General features: G+C 36.4%; 2 protein-coding genes across 2 annotated transcripts; one reads left to right on the top strand and one right to left on the bottom strand.

Moving 5' to 3' along the window:
- Nucleotides 1-1179: 1179 nt before the first annotated feature.
- LOC116290891 (tetratricopeptide repeat protein 17) lies at nucleotides 1180-6568 on the top strand. Its single transcript, XM_031698010.2, has 3 exons — nucleotides 1180-1549; nucleotides 2991-3222; nucleotides 4026-6568. The coding sequence occupies exons 1-3, from the start codon at nucleotides 1290-1292 to the stop codon at nucleotides 4563-4565; spliced, it is 1032 nt and encodes a 343-aa protein (XP_031553870.2). The 5' UTR covers nucleotides 1180-1289; the 3' UTR covers nucleotides 4566-6568.
- A 1028-nt stretch (nucleotides 6569-7596) lies between these two features.
- Nucleotides 7597-11918, bottom strand: LOC116290903 (cytochrome b5 domain-containing protein 1). The gene is made up of 4 exons (XM_031698019.2): nucleotides 11670-11918; nucleotides 11240-11316; nucleotides 8614-8832; nucleotides 7597-8153 (listed from the first exon to the last, which is right to left on the bottom strand). The coding sequence occupies exons 1-4, from the start codon at nucleotides 11803-11805 to the stop codon at nucleotides 7923-7925; spliced, it is 663 nt and encodes a 220-aa protein (XP_031553879.2). The 5' UTR covers nucleotides 11806-11918; the 3' UTR covers nucleotides 7597-7922.
- Nucleotides 11919-12223: the final 305 nt, after the last annotated feature.

Genomic DNA, 12223 nt, shown 5'->3' with positions numbered 1-12223 from the left:
TTGGTAATTTAGGTAGCTGTAGCTAGGTTGGAAGCTTCCATATGCATGTTCTGCCGTATGCATGAATTTGCATAATCAGTTTTCTTGGAATCAAAATGCTTGCCGGGCGACATAAATAATACAAAAATATAACTTCTGCAAATTTTTGATATAATTACTCTGTTTATCAGAGATGTCGTAACAAATCCTTGCCATTAGTTTATAATATTTAAGAGAATTTTGGGACTCTTTCAGTTTTCACATGATTTAAATTCATTTTAGTTTTTTATTAGTTCGAAAGAGACCCAGACTGGAACAAAGAACTGATACACAGTAACCATTAAACAGGCCAACAATATACTGATCTATTTAAACCGTCACCTGTTTGCAGTCAACAAGCTATGCTTGAATGCCTAGTTATTGAAGTTGTTTGACATCCAGCCCAGGTTCGCTCACGCACATTATACTCGCACAAGACAACATCGACGATAGAGATAGAGATTTTGTTTCGTTTTACTTTAATTTTCCTTCCAGAAATCTCCAAACTAATCGTGGTGCCGATTCAACACAATTACAACCCCCACAAGCCTCCTTCTTAGCTAACAGTGTCAGTAATGATAACAGAGTAAATTTGACACTGTGGAGAGATGAAAAAGCTTACTGACGTTTCGGACGCCAGTCCTTCGTCGGAGTAACTTCTTAGCTAGTAAACAAATTTGTTTTTGATAAGACGCATTTTCAATGAAAATGAAATCTCCACCGGTTCGCAATGACGCAAAAAGCATTGGATACCTCCGCGCTCCAGCCAGTTCATCATAACAAATCTTTCTTCAGCTTCAATCTCTTCTGTTTCCTGAAAAACGCTACCTCTACGCTGTCAAAACATACCTATCAGCTCATAACAAATACTTAAAAATGACACAGAAAATGATATAAATGATACAAATTGAAAGCGTGAAAAAATTCATATCCCATTTTAGGGTTCTAAGTATTATTGGACCACTAGAAATCAATCCAAAAAATTTTTCCTTAGAAAGCAAGGTCTGTACTAAACAAACATCACTAGGATCTGATAATATGCAGTTAAGAAGTATAAAATTGAGATAAAATAAATAATTTTGTCAGACTTTTGAAGCAGGGTAAGATTGACATCCGGGCTTCTGTTAGTTTTTTTTGGAGAGCTTCGTCTTTGATCATGCGCAGTGCTGTTGTGTTTACTGGAGATGGAGAGCTTGTTGAGCTCATTAACTTCATCACTATAAAATAACGTTGTAATCCAACGTCTAGGGCTATTTATTATAAGCTCCACCATGAGTGGAGGCTGTAGACATCTTCCTTACTTAGCACTGTATATTGTTTCAGCGAGTTTATTGAGTTCTCGCGGAGCTACACATTGGAAGTTGAACGAAAATGATGGCGTTGTGAGGATCTTGGACAACAGTAAAAGTCCTGATGTTCTCAAATCTGATCCTATTTTAGCCATTCTAACCAAAGGATTCCCTACTAAAGAGGTAGCTTTGAGAAAACACAATTGTGAACAATGTATAGATGGTGGATCGGTGACCGGAAGGTGAGTAAATCGCGTAAAAACAGTACTTCTTTGAACAAACTTCACTCATGTTGACAAGTATTCCACACAACTTGAACCTTTTATCATAAATGAACTTAAAGCTTATCCAACTTCATTATAAATAATAATGTCTGTGAATTACAACCTTCATGAAGGAAATACTTTTTGCTTAAAGTAAAATTCGATATTCTGGAACGATATATTTTTTTAAAGTTTGACAGACGACAGCGTGGTTGATGTAAACTTTTCGCAACCAAACAAAAAACCTCTTGTTATGTTAACTAATTACGATCGTTGTCATAATACCTAACTTTAATGGATTCATAATGCTATACCTTATGCTTTTTATTTGCGAAAAACATTAGAGAATATTATCATCTTCTCAGAAGTTTATTTGTTTTTGAGGCATATTTTTTCCTTATAATGAATTCAATGTTTATATCTTTTCTTGCATTTAAAATTCACCTGTCACGACTTTGCAATTTTCGATCAATATGCATTTTTATTTGTTCAATGTATTTATTATTCAAGCTTGTTATCGTTGCTATAAAGAATGTGGAGCATTCTTATTGGCTTACAATTTTCATTGAAATCTAAATTTTAGTAATTTTTTGTCAACATTGGCTTTGAAAATATGGAAAAGAGGAAAAACTTAGCGTTGAGATATATCTCCCTATCCAGCTGAGTTGACTGCATTCCCCAGAAGAAATTATGGGTCAACAATTTTTAGTTCGCATTTTCGTAGCAGGGGCTGAGTACAGATTTCTTGTGCTCTTTGAACTAGAATTCCACTATGTATTCAACTAGTAGCATTTACGATGAATTTAAAGAAGAAATTATATTTCATGGGTTCTCTTGGCAGAATCATGGAAAATGCTAATCAAAATATGATGATGAAACCTCAATTCTCATCTGTTGACCTTCAGTTTTTTCTGAAGGTCAACTCAGCTGGATTTTTATCCAATTTTTTACATTCAAAAAAATCTTAATATATTTTCGAATCTTCATAAAGTTATTAAAACTTTCTTTCAAAATGAGTCATTATGTTGGCAATTGCTTTGGAGTTGGCATACTCTATAATGTAAACTACATTTGAAGAAAAACTACCATTCAAAGATTAAGGATTTTTCGAATTTATATGAACCCTGTAAACAATCTCTGTGCTGATCTAACTCACGGATTGGACCCTGTAACGACCTCTGTGCTGATGGAACTCACAGATCAAACCCTGAAACAATCTCTGGGCTATCTAAGTCTAGGGTATGGCTAAATAACTCACAGATCACAACTTTAAACAACCTTTGGGCTAATCAACTCAGAATTTAATGTATTAGGTGATTTGACAAGTTTTGATTTAAAATAGCACAAAGTGTGACCAATCTAAAAAACATTGGTCTATCCTTTGTGTCTTCATATTAATTCTTATTTTTGCACTTAATAGTTCTGGTGTGCTATCCCAAGGGCCAACGGCAATCGAAATGTTCCCATCTCCATCACTTACCTGTGGATTACCAGTTAACGAAACAATATATGACCACTTGGAGGGCATACGGACACGACATAAACATCCTGCCTATGCAGAACCTGAGGTGGCAATGATATTTAAAAAGACAGAATTAGAAGACATCGATCTTAATGCTATTGAAGTCACACTGAAAAGAAATTACGAAGAGGTTAGTAGGTAGATTGTCAATGCAAAAGCATGTATTCACAGGTTGAGGTTTGTTGATGAGGTGAGGGGGTGGGGGGAACAGAGAGAAATTGTTTTACGAAAAATGGATTATAAATTTCTATTGCAGTCCTTTTCCTTTTCTATGGTTAGTGGAAAATATTTCTTCTTTTTGATATTGTGGAAAAAAATAAGATATATTCAGTGTTTTCTCATTTATATTCATACAGCTGTATGTCATTCTCTTGAGTATTGTTTTTTGTTACCATTGATGCTTGACAATGTTCATTATCATATGACCCGTATCCGCCTGGGCACGCACTCTTTAAAAAAAACCTTCGGGAAAATGACATAAGCAGGGCCGTGCGGCTTTGAGCGAGCAGGGCCATATGAACCCATACGACCCTGCTCGAAACCTGCGACGGCATTGACATCATTTGTAACTTTTAAAATATCTGTTTTATTTAGGGCCATATGATAAAATGCTTATTGACTGAGTTAGGTCGGGTCGTACGGGAAAATATTTGGCTCTCGTTCATTTTTAGTGCATCACCTTGAGCCAAATATTTTCCCGTATGCCCCTTCCACTCAGTCAATAAGTACATAGTATGGATACAACTCTGTCAAAGAATGATCTTATTTTTCAAGGAATGAAATGAGGTCTAAAATGGAAAAACATTATGTCCAAACTAAAAATTGAAATAACTTGGAAATTTTATAATATTTTACTTTCGATTTACTATTCTTGAATGAAAGCGTAATGTCTTGATCTTAATGTTTTGCTTACATGTATTTTTACTTTTTTAGAGCCCAAACTCAGTAGTTGTATGCAACCAAATTGGCAATTTTTGGAGAATCCGTGGAAACTCTTATCAATCGATAGAATGCTTCAGAAAAGCCCTTTCGCTCTCACCTAACAATGCTGACGTCTTACTAAACCTTGCCAGAGTTTTATTCAATCTGAACTTTCATCAAGATGCAGTCTTCTTAACTCGACGCTCCTTAGATTCACAACCCTCAGAACAAAACTGCTGGCTTCAGCACTTCACTTTGGGAGAAATTCTTAAAGCAACCGGAGAGTATGAAGAGGCAGGAACTCACTTCCGACAAGCACTTGAATTGAATCCATCATTCCACCCAGCTGAAATTCACTTGAGAGACATTGGTCTTCCCCCAACATCAGCAACCAACACATACACCTTCCTGGTGATTGGGTTATTATTGGTTATCGTCTTAGCAGTGGTCTATTTCATGACGCTGGCCAGTGATAACAAAGGAAATAAAGCATCCAAAAATTCAGTTTGGAATGATTTCAAAAAACCTGGTAAAAAGAAGATCATTACATGATGTTCGAGGATGCATGGTTATGCAATATTTAGGGCTTCCGTTATCCACTAAGTTCATTGAATATTTGTGTTAAATTTGTTTTTTCCAAGATGCTGTTAGACTTTCCTGGAGAAATTTACTGAAATGGCTATAAATATTGCATTCAACTCAAGATTACTTTAAACCATGGCTTGAAAACCTTAGGCCTAGGGGAAACGTAAAACTTTCCATGCACCGAACTCATTAAAAACAATGGATATTAGGTGAGGCGGCATTCTTTGATGTAATTAAGTTCGGTGCATGGAAAGTTCAACGTTTGCCCTAGGCCTTAGTTTAAAGTAATTTTAACAAGTTTTAACAAGATTAATATTGTTTTGGGATTTTCTGTTGTATTAAGAATTTTTCTCTCGTTTTCCTTCAATATAAACGTAATCTATTTTGGACATGAAAAAAAATCCTACACTTCATTCACCTAAAAAGTTTCAAATTTCACAGCTAGTTTAGAGCATGATGTGCAAAAATATTACCACATTTACTACCATTATTGATGAAGTGCAACCAACAAAGTTTGATGTCTTGTTAATTGCGGACTAACATTTCAACGACTGTCAATCATAGAACTGAAATAAAAAATCAATATCTTGAAGAAAATTTATGAAAAAGTTTTAGGTCATCCCAAAATTTCCATCAAAAAATATTGGTGTTTTTTTAGTTCTTTGATTGATGGTCATTGCAATGCTGGTCGGCGAAGGACACATAAAACTTTGAGGGTCACACTTCAGTGATAATTGTAGTCATTCGCATACTTCCATGTGCAATGCCTTTTTGCTGCCAAACGATCGAGTGAGCTTCACATGAAATAATTATGTCAGCTCAAGATACTATATCTTGTGCATGGAAGTATGCCAGGACGTTATTGCTTGTCATTCTTTTGCACATTGGCTGTAACAATTGGCAGTCTGAATTTTTTGGGGGAAATTTTTGTTTTCAAAACCAAACCACTGTTTTCAACTTGAAAAAAGAAGGAAAATCTCATATTGTTAGTAAGGTGGAAGGGGGTTAATATTTTGAGTAGCCATGTGTTGAGATGTAAATCTTTGGGGCTTTTTAATGGCATCTTGGAAGAAACTTACTTTTTACACTTCATTTTTGTAATTTTTATTTATTCTGTTGGCAAGTTTTCATAAAGGCGCTGAAATACGAGACACAAAAATGTCCAACTTGTCACGTAACATTGTTGCGGTGCAAGTTCGAAAACAATGTTGCTCGTTTTACATCCTATCTATCCAACTTGTCAGGCAACAAAAACTAATGCTGCAAGTTGGGGCTGTCACGGTGATATTCTGCATGCTGATTGACTACGAGCTACATAATTCAAGATGGTGGCCGCTTCTGCACATAAAATGTGGCATGACAAGTTGGACGAGTAATGAAAAAGGAACAACAAATTGCAAATTTGTTGCAGAAAGTTGATCTACGTTCTCATTTTGCAACAAGTTTTCCCCATTTGCAACAAGTTTTCCCCATTTGCAACAAAAGATTTGTCGTGACAAGTTGGATAGATAGGGTGTAAAACCAGCAACATTGTTTTCGGACTTGCACCACCAGATGCGCGACAAGTTGGACGTTTTTGTGTCTCATATTTCAGAGCTTTAACACATTATGGAACTTATGGTTTACGATTATGAAGTTTTGGTTAGCCAAGTTTTTGTAATTTTTTTCTGAAGCTGCAAATATTGTCGACTTAAAAAGACATTCCAGGGAGTAAAACTCCTGAATTCACAGATATTTATAAAAGAAACTAAAAAAAAAATAGCAAACTAAAGGTTTTACTATTGAAATTATCACAAAATATAGAAAAAAAAGTAAAAACAATGTTGCTGCATGTATTGAACTTGATAAAAGAAATCATTTGCACAGTATAATGGTCTTGGAGCTGAGAGGGTTGAGCCTTCGAAGATAACTTTGATATTATGAGATCAGACAAGCGTTTTTAATAAATTGAAGCTTTCACACACAGAAAAGTGAATTGGTTTTTTTAAGATGGGACCTTGGAAACTGAATGGGTCTTCCTACTGCTAACATCGGCTACATTTTTGAGTATCAATTCCCCCCTGACTTGTATTCTTACACATACCACATAATGGCCAGACACTGGACAATAGTCTGCCAAGAACAGCGCAGTGCACTGATTCTAAAAATAGCTTAAAGATTCAGGACAAACATTGCATTCTGTTTAACCGCTACGAGGATTATACAAACTGATTTTATTATTTTTACTTAAAATTACAATAATAACCCATGGAAACTAAGATCAACTACGATCGGCTGTGAAAATTATCTGCTGAAAGTAAACTTGTAAGTTTGTTTGTCTTTATTTCGCCTTTGTCTTCATTTTTATGACGTCACGGTTGCGCTGCGCTATTGGAACTAATGTTCGGTCAAATCTTTGCCTTGCTTGGTCATTTTGAACAGTAACATTGACCACCGACTTACTGGCCATTATTCTAAGCCCTGCATACTAGTCTATTATATTTTCAAATTGATCCCCTTCACTTTTAATGTTAATCCAGGGTCCTTGTTGGTGTTAGACAAAGGTTAGGAACTTTGAAGTTAAAAAATACAAAATAGTTTTCCGTTTTTGATACTCTGATCTAAGCATGCAGGATGCAGAGAGAACACAAGGCTAGCCTCCTCTGCAGGCTACCCCATGTATTCTCTGTTGGGATCCCTTTCTCTGTTGGGATCCCTTTCTCTGTTGGGATCCCTTTCTCTGTTGGGATCCCTGTGTTAAGTTAATATAACGAGGAGATAGCTGTGATGGAAGCTGAAGAAAAGCATAGAAAACTGACAAATAACGAAGTGGTTCCAGTTTCAAAAGATACTACCATCTAAAATGGTATTTCAACCAGAGCACACGAAATAACTCGGTCAATTTTAAATACTATTTTCAGGTATAGAGGGTAATGTGTAAGGGTAGGGGGCGGGGTAGAGGGAGGCACATATGCCCCACCCTGGAAGGAGCGTCCACTTTTTAATCAAAAAGCCACAATTGCAATCCATACATTAAGTAGTATTTTCAATACAATGCAGTACTTACAAGGGTTTCACTAAATAAATTAAATTCCTAGTAATACATCGTTGATTCCTCTCATTGGATTGGTGGAGATGCATGCCATTTTGACTAATAATCTACACAATATAGCAGCAATAATAAAAACAATATATAATTCATTGCAGAGTAGACAGTGTTTACAAAAATACAAGGATATGCATGATTATTATGTACAACTCTTCACCCGTTTTCAAATCTTCCTAGTACCACTAATTAAATTAAGGCAATAGTCCACACGATTCTTCAATTTCTTTTTTGTCGATTTAAGCCTCTGTGAGGTCGTCGTTGAAGTAAAGATGAATCGCTGGAAGAAATTGTTCATCGTTCATTCCGAGTTTGTAGAATTCTTCACTTTCATCTGTGACACCATTGTCGTGTAATGTTTTATTCATATCCAAGTTTTGTCCTTTGTATTTCCAAGTATAACTTGCTGCGTGTGCATTGTAATTGAGATAACGATCTTGGATTTCTGTTAGGATTTCTTCAGAGCAAACCTAAATAATATTCAAGTTTTAAAGGCAACTCATGATGTTGTGAAACTTAATATAATAATAATAATAATAATATGGGGTTCTTCTATAGCGCATTTGTCTCAATGCGCTTTACAATGCAGTAATATACAGTGGAGTCTAGTTATATCAAACCCCAGATATCTTAACTCTGTATTATTTCAAACTTGAGGCCTCGTCCCATGGACTCATGTCAGTACAATTTTTCCCTTGAACTTCCGATTGTTTCCAACCTTTTGCCAGGAGGTTTGAGATCACCAATTCCACTGTGTGCTTTCGAAATCATCTTATCCCAAAGCGATGTAATTAAATGGACGCCACATCGAATTGGAAGTAAATAATAGTTCAGGAAATAATTTTATAGAGTTTCTGTTAATGTAATCATAGTCAAAGTAGCTGAGATATAGTTTTAAAATTATCTATAATTATTTTATATCATTATTACCTCAATGACTTTTTCTTGTGAAGTGAGATTATTGATAATTCTAATTTTCCTTGTTTTTGCCGATAACAGCCCGATACAATATGAATCATCTTTCCACCATGGGCGACCAAAGTCATTTGCCCAATCAGTGCGTGGGCAGGGAGGTGGTATATGGATAAACCTGCCGCGAGGGGTGTAGTAATTTCTGCAGTTGGTGACAGGATCTATATGTGTTCTTATCTGGAAGACATGGTAATGAAGATAAATCACCATATTCATGTCTATTAAAAGATAAGTAGAAGGGGGTGCTGAAAACCTGCAAGTGAGGCTAGTAGCCCTCTACAAGACGATCATATATGTTTATTATTACAGTCACCTTGTTATGTAAAAAACTTTAAAAAACTCATATTTTACGGCCATCACTACCCATAAGGGACTCTTCTGTGAATACTCCAGTTTCGAGTTCTCGGTTAGCGACCGCTGGACTCTAAGCCGCGTGTTCGCTTCTAACGCGAAAACGAGGCTATCCCTGTATTGCTGGCGTGACAACAACAACAATCCCTTATCAACGAGTGTGTTTTTTATTCCAAGTAGTAGCAAAAGTCAGTAATACGGTGATTTTATTTGAAATTTTTAAGTGAACTAATTCAATGGAAACCATTCCATCGCTTGATGAGCTAAAAAAGTTTACTGTCAAGGAATTACGCGAGATTTTACGTCGTGAAAATCAGACGTCGAGTGGAAACAAGTCTGACCTTGTGATTCGATGTCACACAACTTTCCAAAGGAAAGATTTAAGATTACAAGGAGATGCTGAGACCAAGGATCATTATGTAAAACCGCAAGCCAGAGAGCAAGCATTAGTAAATATCGTATCAAACACTAAAAGCAACGAAGAAACAACCTACGAAAAGCTATCGCGTGAATGTTCACACTGCCAGTGGAGCAAGGACTTACGAAACCTACCCACGTTTAACCTTGTGCAGCTTTACGATTACCTTGTAACCAAGACATCCAAGTATAACCACACATCTATTCAGACATCAGCTTACAAAAAACTCAAAGCGTATCAGTTTTTTAAAGAGGGACATATCAAAGACATTCGAGTCGGTTGTTCTACGAGAGTTACGTATGTCGAAGCAGAAGTGTTGGCTTCCATGAAGCAAGAGAAATACAAGGCCATTATCTCTTTCACTCATCTTGGAGATGTTTTAAAAGCTGCTTGTATGTGCCCAGCAGGGAGGGGTGTACATGGTCGTGGCCATTGTAATCATGTTGGTGGGGTCTTATTTGCCATGGAAGACTTCTCCCATAGAGGTTTGAAGGAAAGCTGTGAGCCAGTGTCATGCACATCAAGGCTATGTAGTTGGAATGTACCTCGAAATGTACATGATTGAAAATGAAACAATGAACAAATGATTGAATGAAACAATCAAACAAAGTAAATCCAGCTTGATCGATAATCACTTAGCTCACGTACCTGGCCGTAACCTATGTCGCGTTCCTCCTGGAGGTTTGTAAATGTCTTCTTGCTGAAAATGTTTATCGCAGACCACTGTAGATGGCTTAACATAAAATCCATCTCTCCCATGCTGCCTCTTGATCAAGTTGCACCAGCGAGTTCGCAAAGATACCTTCGCTGGGAACTGGAAAAACCGAATGTTTGAACGGCTTCCATCGTTCAAGTATTCAAAGCTATTGCAAGCTGCTGCTGCACATTGCTTTCCTCGGCTTCTTTGCCTTTTCTTGTTAGTATTATTTACCTCCATAAGTCGTTGAAACGATCAAAAAGCTTTCTTAACAGCAACTAATACTAAAAACCTCTTATATCTGTCACAGAGAGATGAGTTCGTATACAGGGATAGCCTCGATTCCAAGTTATCGAAGCGCGCCCCAATATCTTTTTCCAGCGGTCTTACGCGATCTAGCAAAGGGAGTATTTCGCTCTACACGGTCATCTACCCCTACATTTTGATTTTTTTATGGGTGCTTTGATTGGTTAAAAGCTGTGCTGTATTAGTAAACAGACCACAGTTCTGACCCCACATGTGCACACAACTGACTTTGCAAAGAAATGCAAGGAAACATAAAAATTACAAAACATGTTTTGGAAATTGGCAGAACACTTGAGAAGCACTGAGAAGCATTCCAGGGCCTTGGCCAGACCAATATGTTTACCAAGGCACAGGAGCGTCAATAAGGGGAAAGCAACTAGTGGGGTTCGAGGACATTCCCCTTTCCCCAAAATTTTTTGAGATTGAGACCCTTGGAAATGCCATGTTATAGAGTATTAGGCCCAGTTGTACGAAGCGTGGATAGCGTGAGCTCTGGCGGATAAATCCTTATCCAGTGGATAAGTCGATGCTGTTATCCAATTAATTTATCCACTGCATAAGATTTATCTGTTGGATAGCGCTATCCATGCTTCATACAACCGGGCCCAGAAGGGCATTTGTGACAATCTACCGAGGCAAGTGCCTCGCTTGCCTCGTTGTGGCTATGGCCTTGCATTCTGCTGTGCTTTTTTGCACTTCTAAAACTTTTCTTGTGTTCTTTCATTCCATGTATACTTTATACCTTTTCACAGTATATATGTGCATTATCTATTTCTCGAATACTGTCAAATAATCTCTCAGTCTATACTCACGTCCTTGGCCTTTTTGTCAAACCAATGTGTGATGTCCTTTCCTGCAGATTCTATGATGGGCTTTAAAAGAACATTACCTGAAAAATTTAAAATAATGATACTATTAATATTAGTTACCAAAAGAAAACTACAAAACAAAGGCATTTTCATGATCATTTTAACTTCGAAACTTCTAGAAGGCAGGTTGGCTTTGTTCAACCAAAAACGAAGTCACTTTTAATGTACAAAGACATGAGAAATCTGGAAAGTTTTAAGCTTTGTGTCATGGAAAGGTAAAGTTTGATCTTTTATATCAAAATAACAATATAATGACGGATTCAGAGGATAATAAAGCGTAGTAAAGGACAGGAAACGATAGGAAAAATAAATTAGAACGACAGGACGTCAATGAACGTAGCTCGTAAACCTTACAACAAAACGTGAAGCTTACCAGCATTATTCTCGCAAAGAGCAGTCAAATCATAAACCTTTCCCATAAACGACACCCAAATGTCCTTGAGTGTATTATGAACGTTTACTTCATTCGGTGTGTAGTATTTGGGTCGTCTTAAAGCCTGCTGAGGCATATTTTTTGCGACTTTTTCACTCGATTTACATCAAAGTTTTAACCTTCTCTTTTGCTTGTGGAAACTCGTACGTTACTATAGCAACCAGCTGGTTCGATCTTCGTGTTCAGCGGTATTCTAAAACACAGGGAACCCAAAATAAAAGAAAAATTTGAATCAAAAAAGTTATAAATTTTCCAAAAAGTTTTAATTTCAAGAACTCAATATTCCTAAACTTAAAATTAAGAAAATGATAGAACTGTTAAATTAGGGTTTAACAGAAAAAAGGGGGGCATTCGTATTTTTACTGTGAGTTCTATGTTACTTTTTAATCCCATTAATTTTCACTACATTAGTATTTTTAGAGTAGGAATCTTTTATAGATAAAAAAGAAAGAACGATAGAAAAAAAAGAAAAGAAAAAGAAAAACACTAAAAAA

The sequence above is a fragment of the Actinia tenebrosa genome, unplaced genomic scaffold, assembly GCF_029948245.1.
Source record: "Actinia tenebrosa isolate PJP-AT-01 unplaced genomic scaffold, QUT_ActTen_1.0 PGA_scaffold14__42_contigs__length_11649687, whole genome shotgun sequence".
Classification (NCBI taxonomy): domain Eukaryota; kingdom Metazoa; phylum Cnidaria; class Anthozoa; order Actiniaria; family Actiniidae; genus Actinia; species Actinia tenebrosa.
This window is presented reverse-complemented; position numbering and strand designations above follow the sequence as displayed.

Excerpts from the sequence above, each read along its gene's own strand:
- LOC116290891 (XM_031698010.2), top strand. The coding sequence starts at position 1,290 with ATGAGTGGAGGCTGTAGACATCTTCCTTACTTAGCACTGTATATTGTT. Across the intron at positions 1,550-2,990 it reads GGTGGATCGGTGACCGGAAG|TTCTGGTGTGCTATCCCAAG; the intron begins GTGAGTAAATCG and ends TGCACTTAATAG. Across the intron at positions 3,223-4,025 it reads TGAAAAGAAATTACGAAGAG|AGCCCAAACTCAGTAGTTGT; the intron begins GTTAGTAGGTAG and ends TTACTTTTTTAG.
- LOC116290903 (XM_031698019.2), bottom strand. The coding sequence starts at position 11,805 with ATGCCTCAGCAGGCTTTAAGACGACCCAAATACTACACACCGAATGAA. Across the intron at positions 8,833-11,239 it reads TTGACAAAAAGGCCAAGGAC|ATAAGAACACATATAGATCC; the intron begins GTGAGTATAGAC and ends CATGTCTTCCAG. Across the intron at positions 8,154-8,613 it reads CACAAGAAAAAGTCATTGAG|GTTTGCTCTGAAGAAATCCT; the intron begins GTAATAATGATA and ends AATATTATTTAG.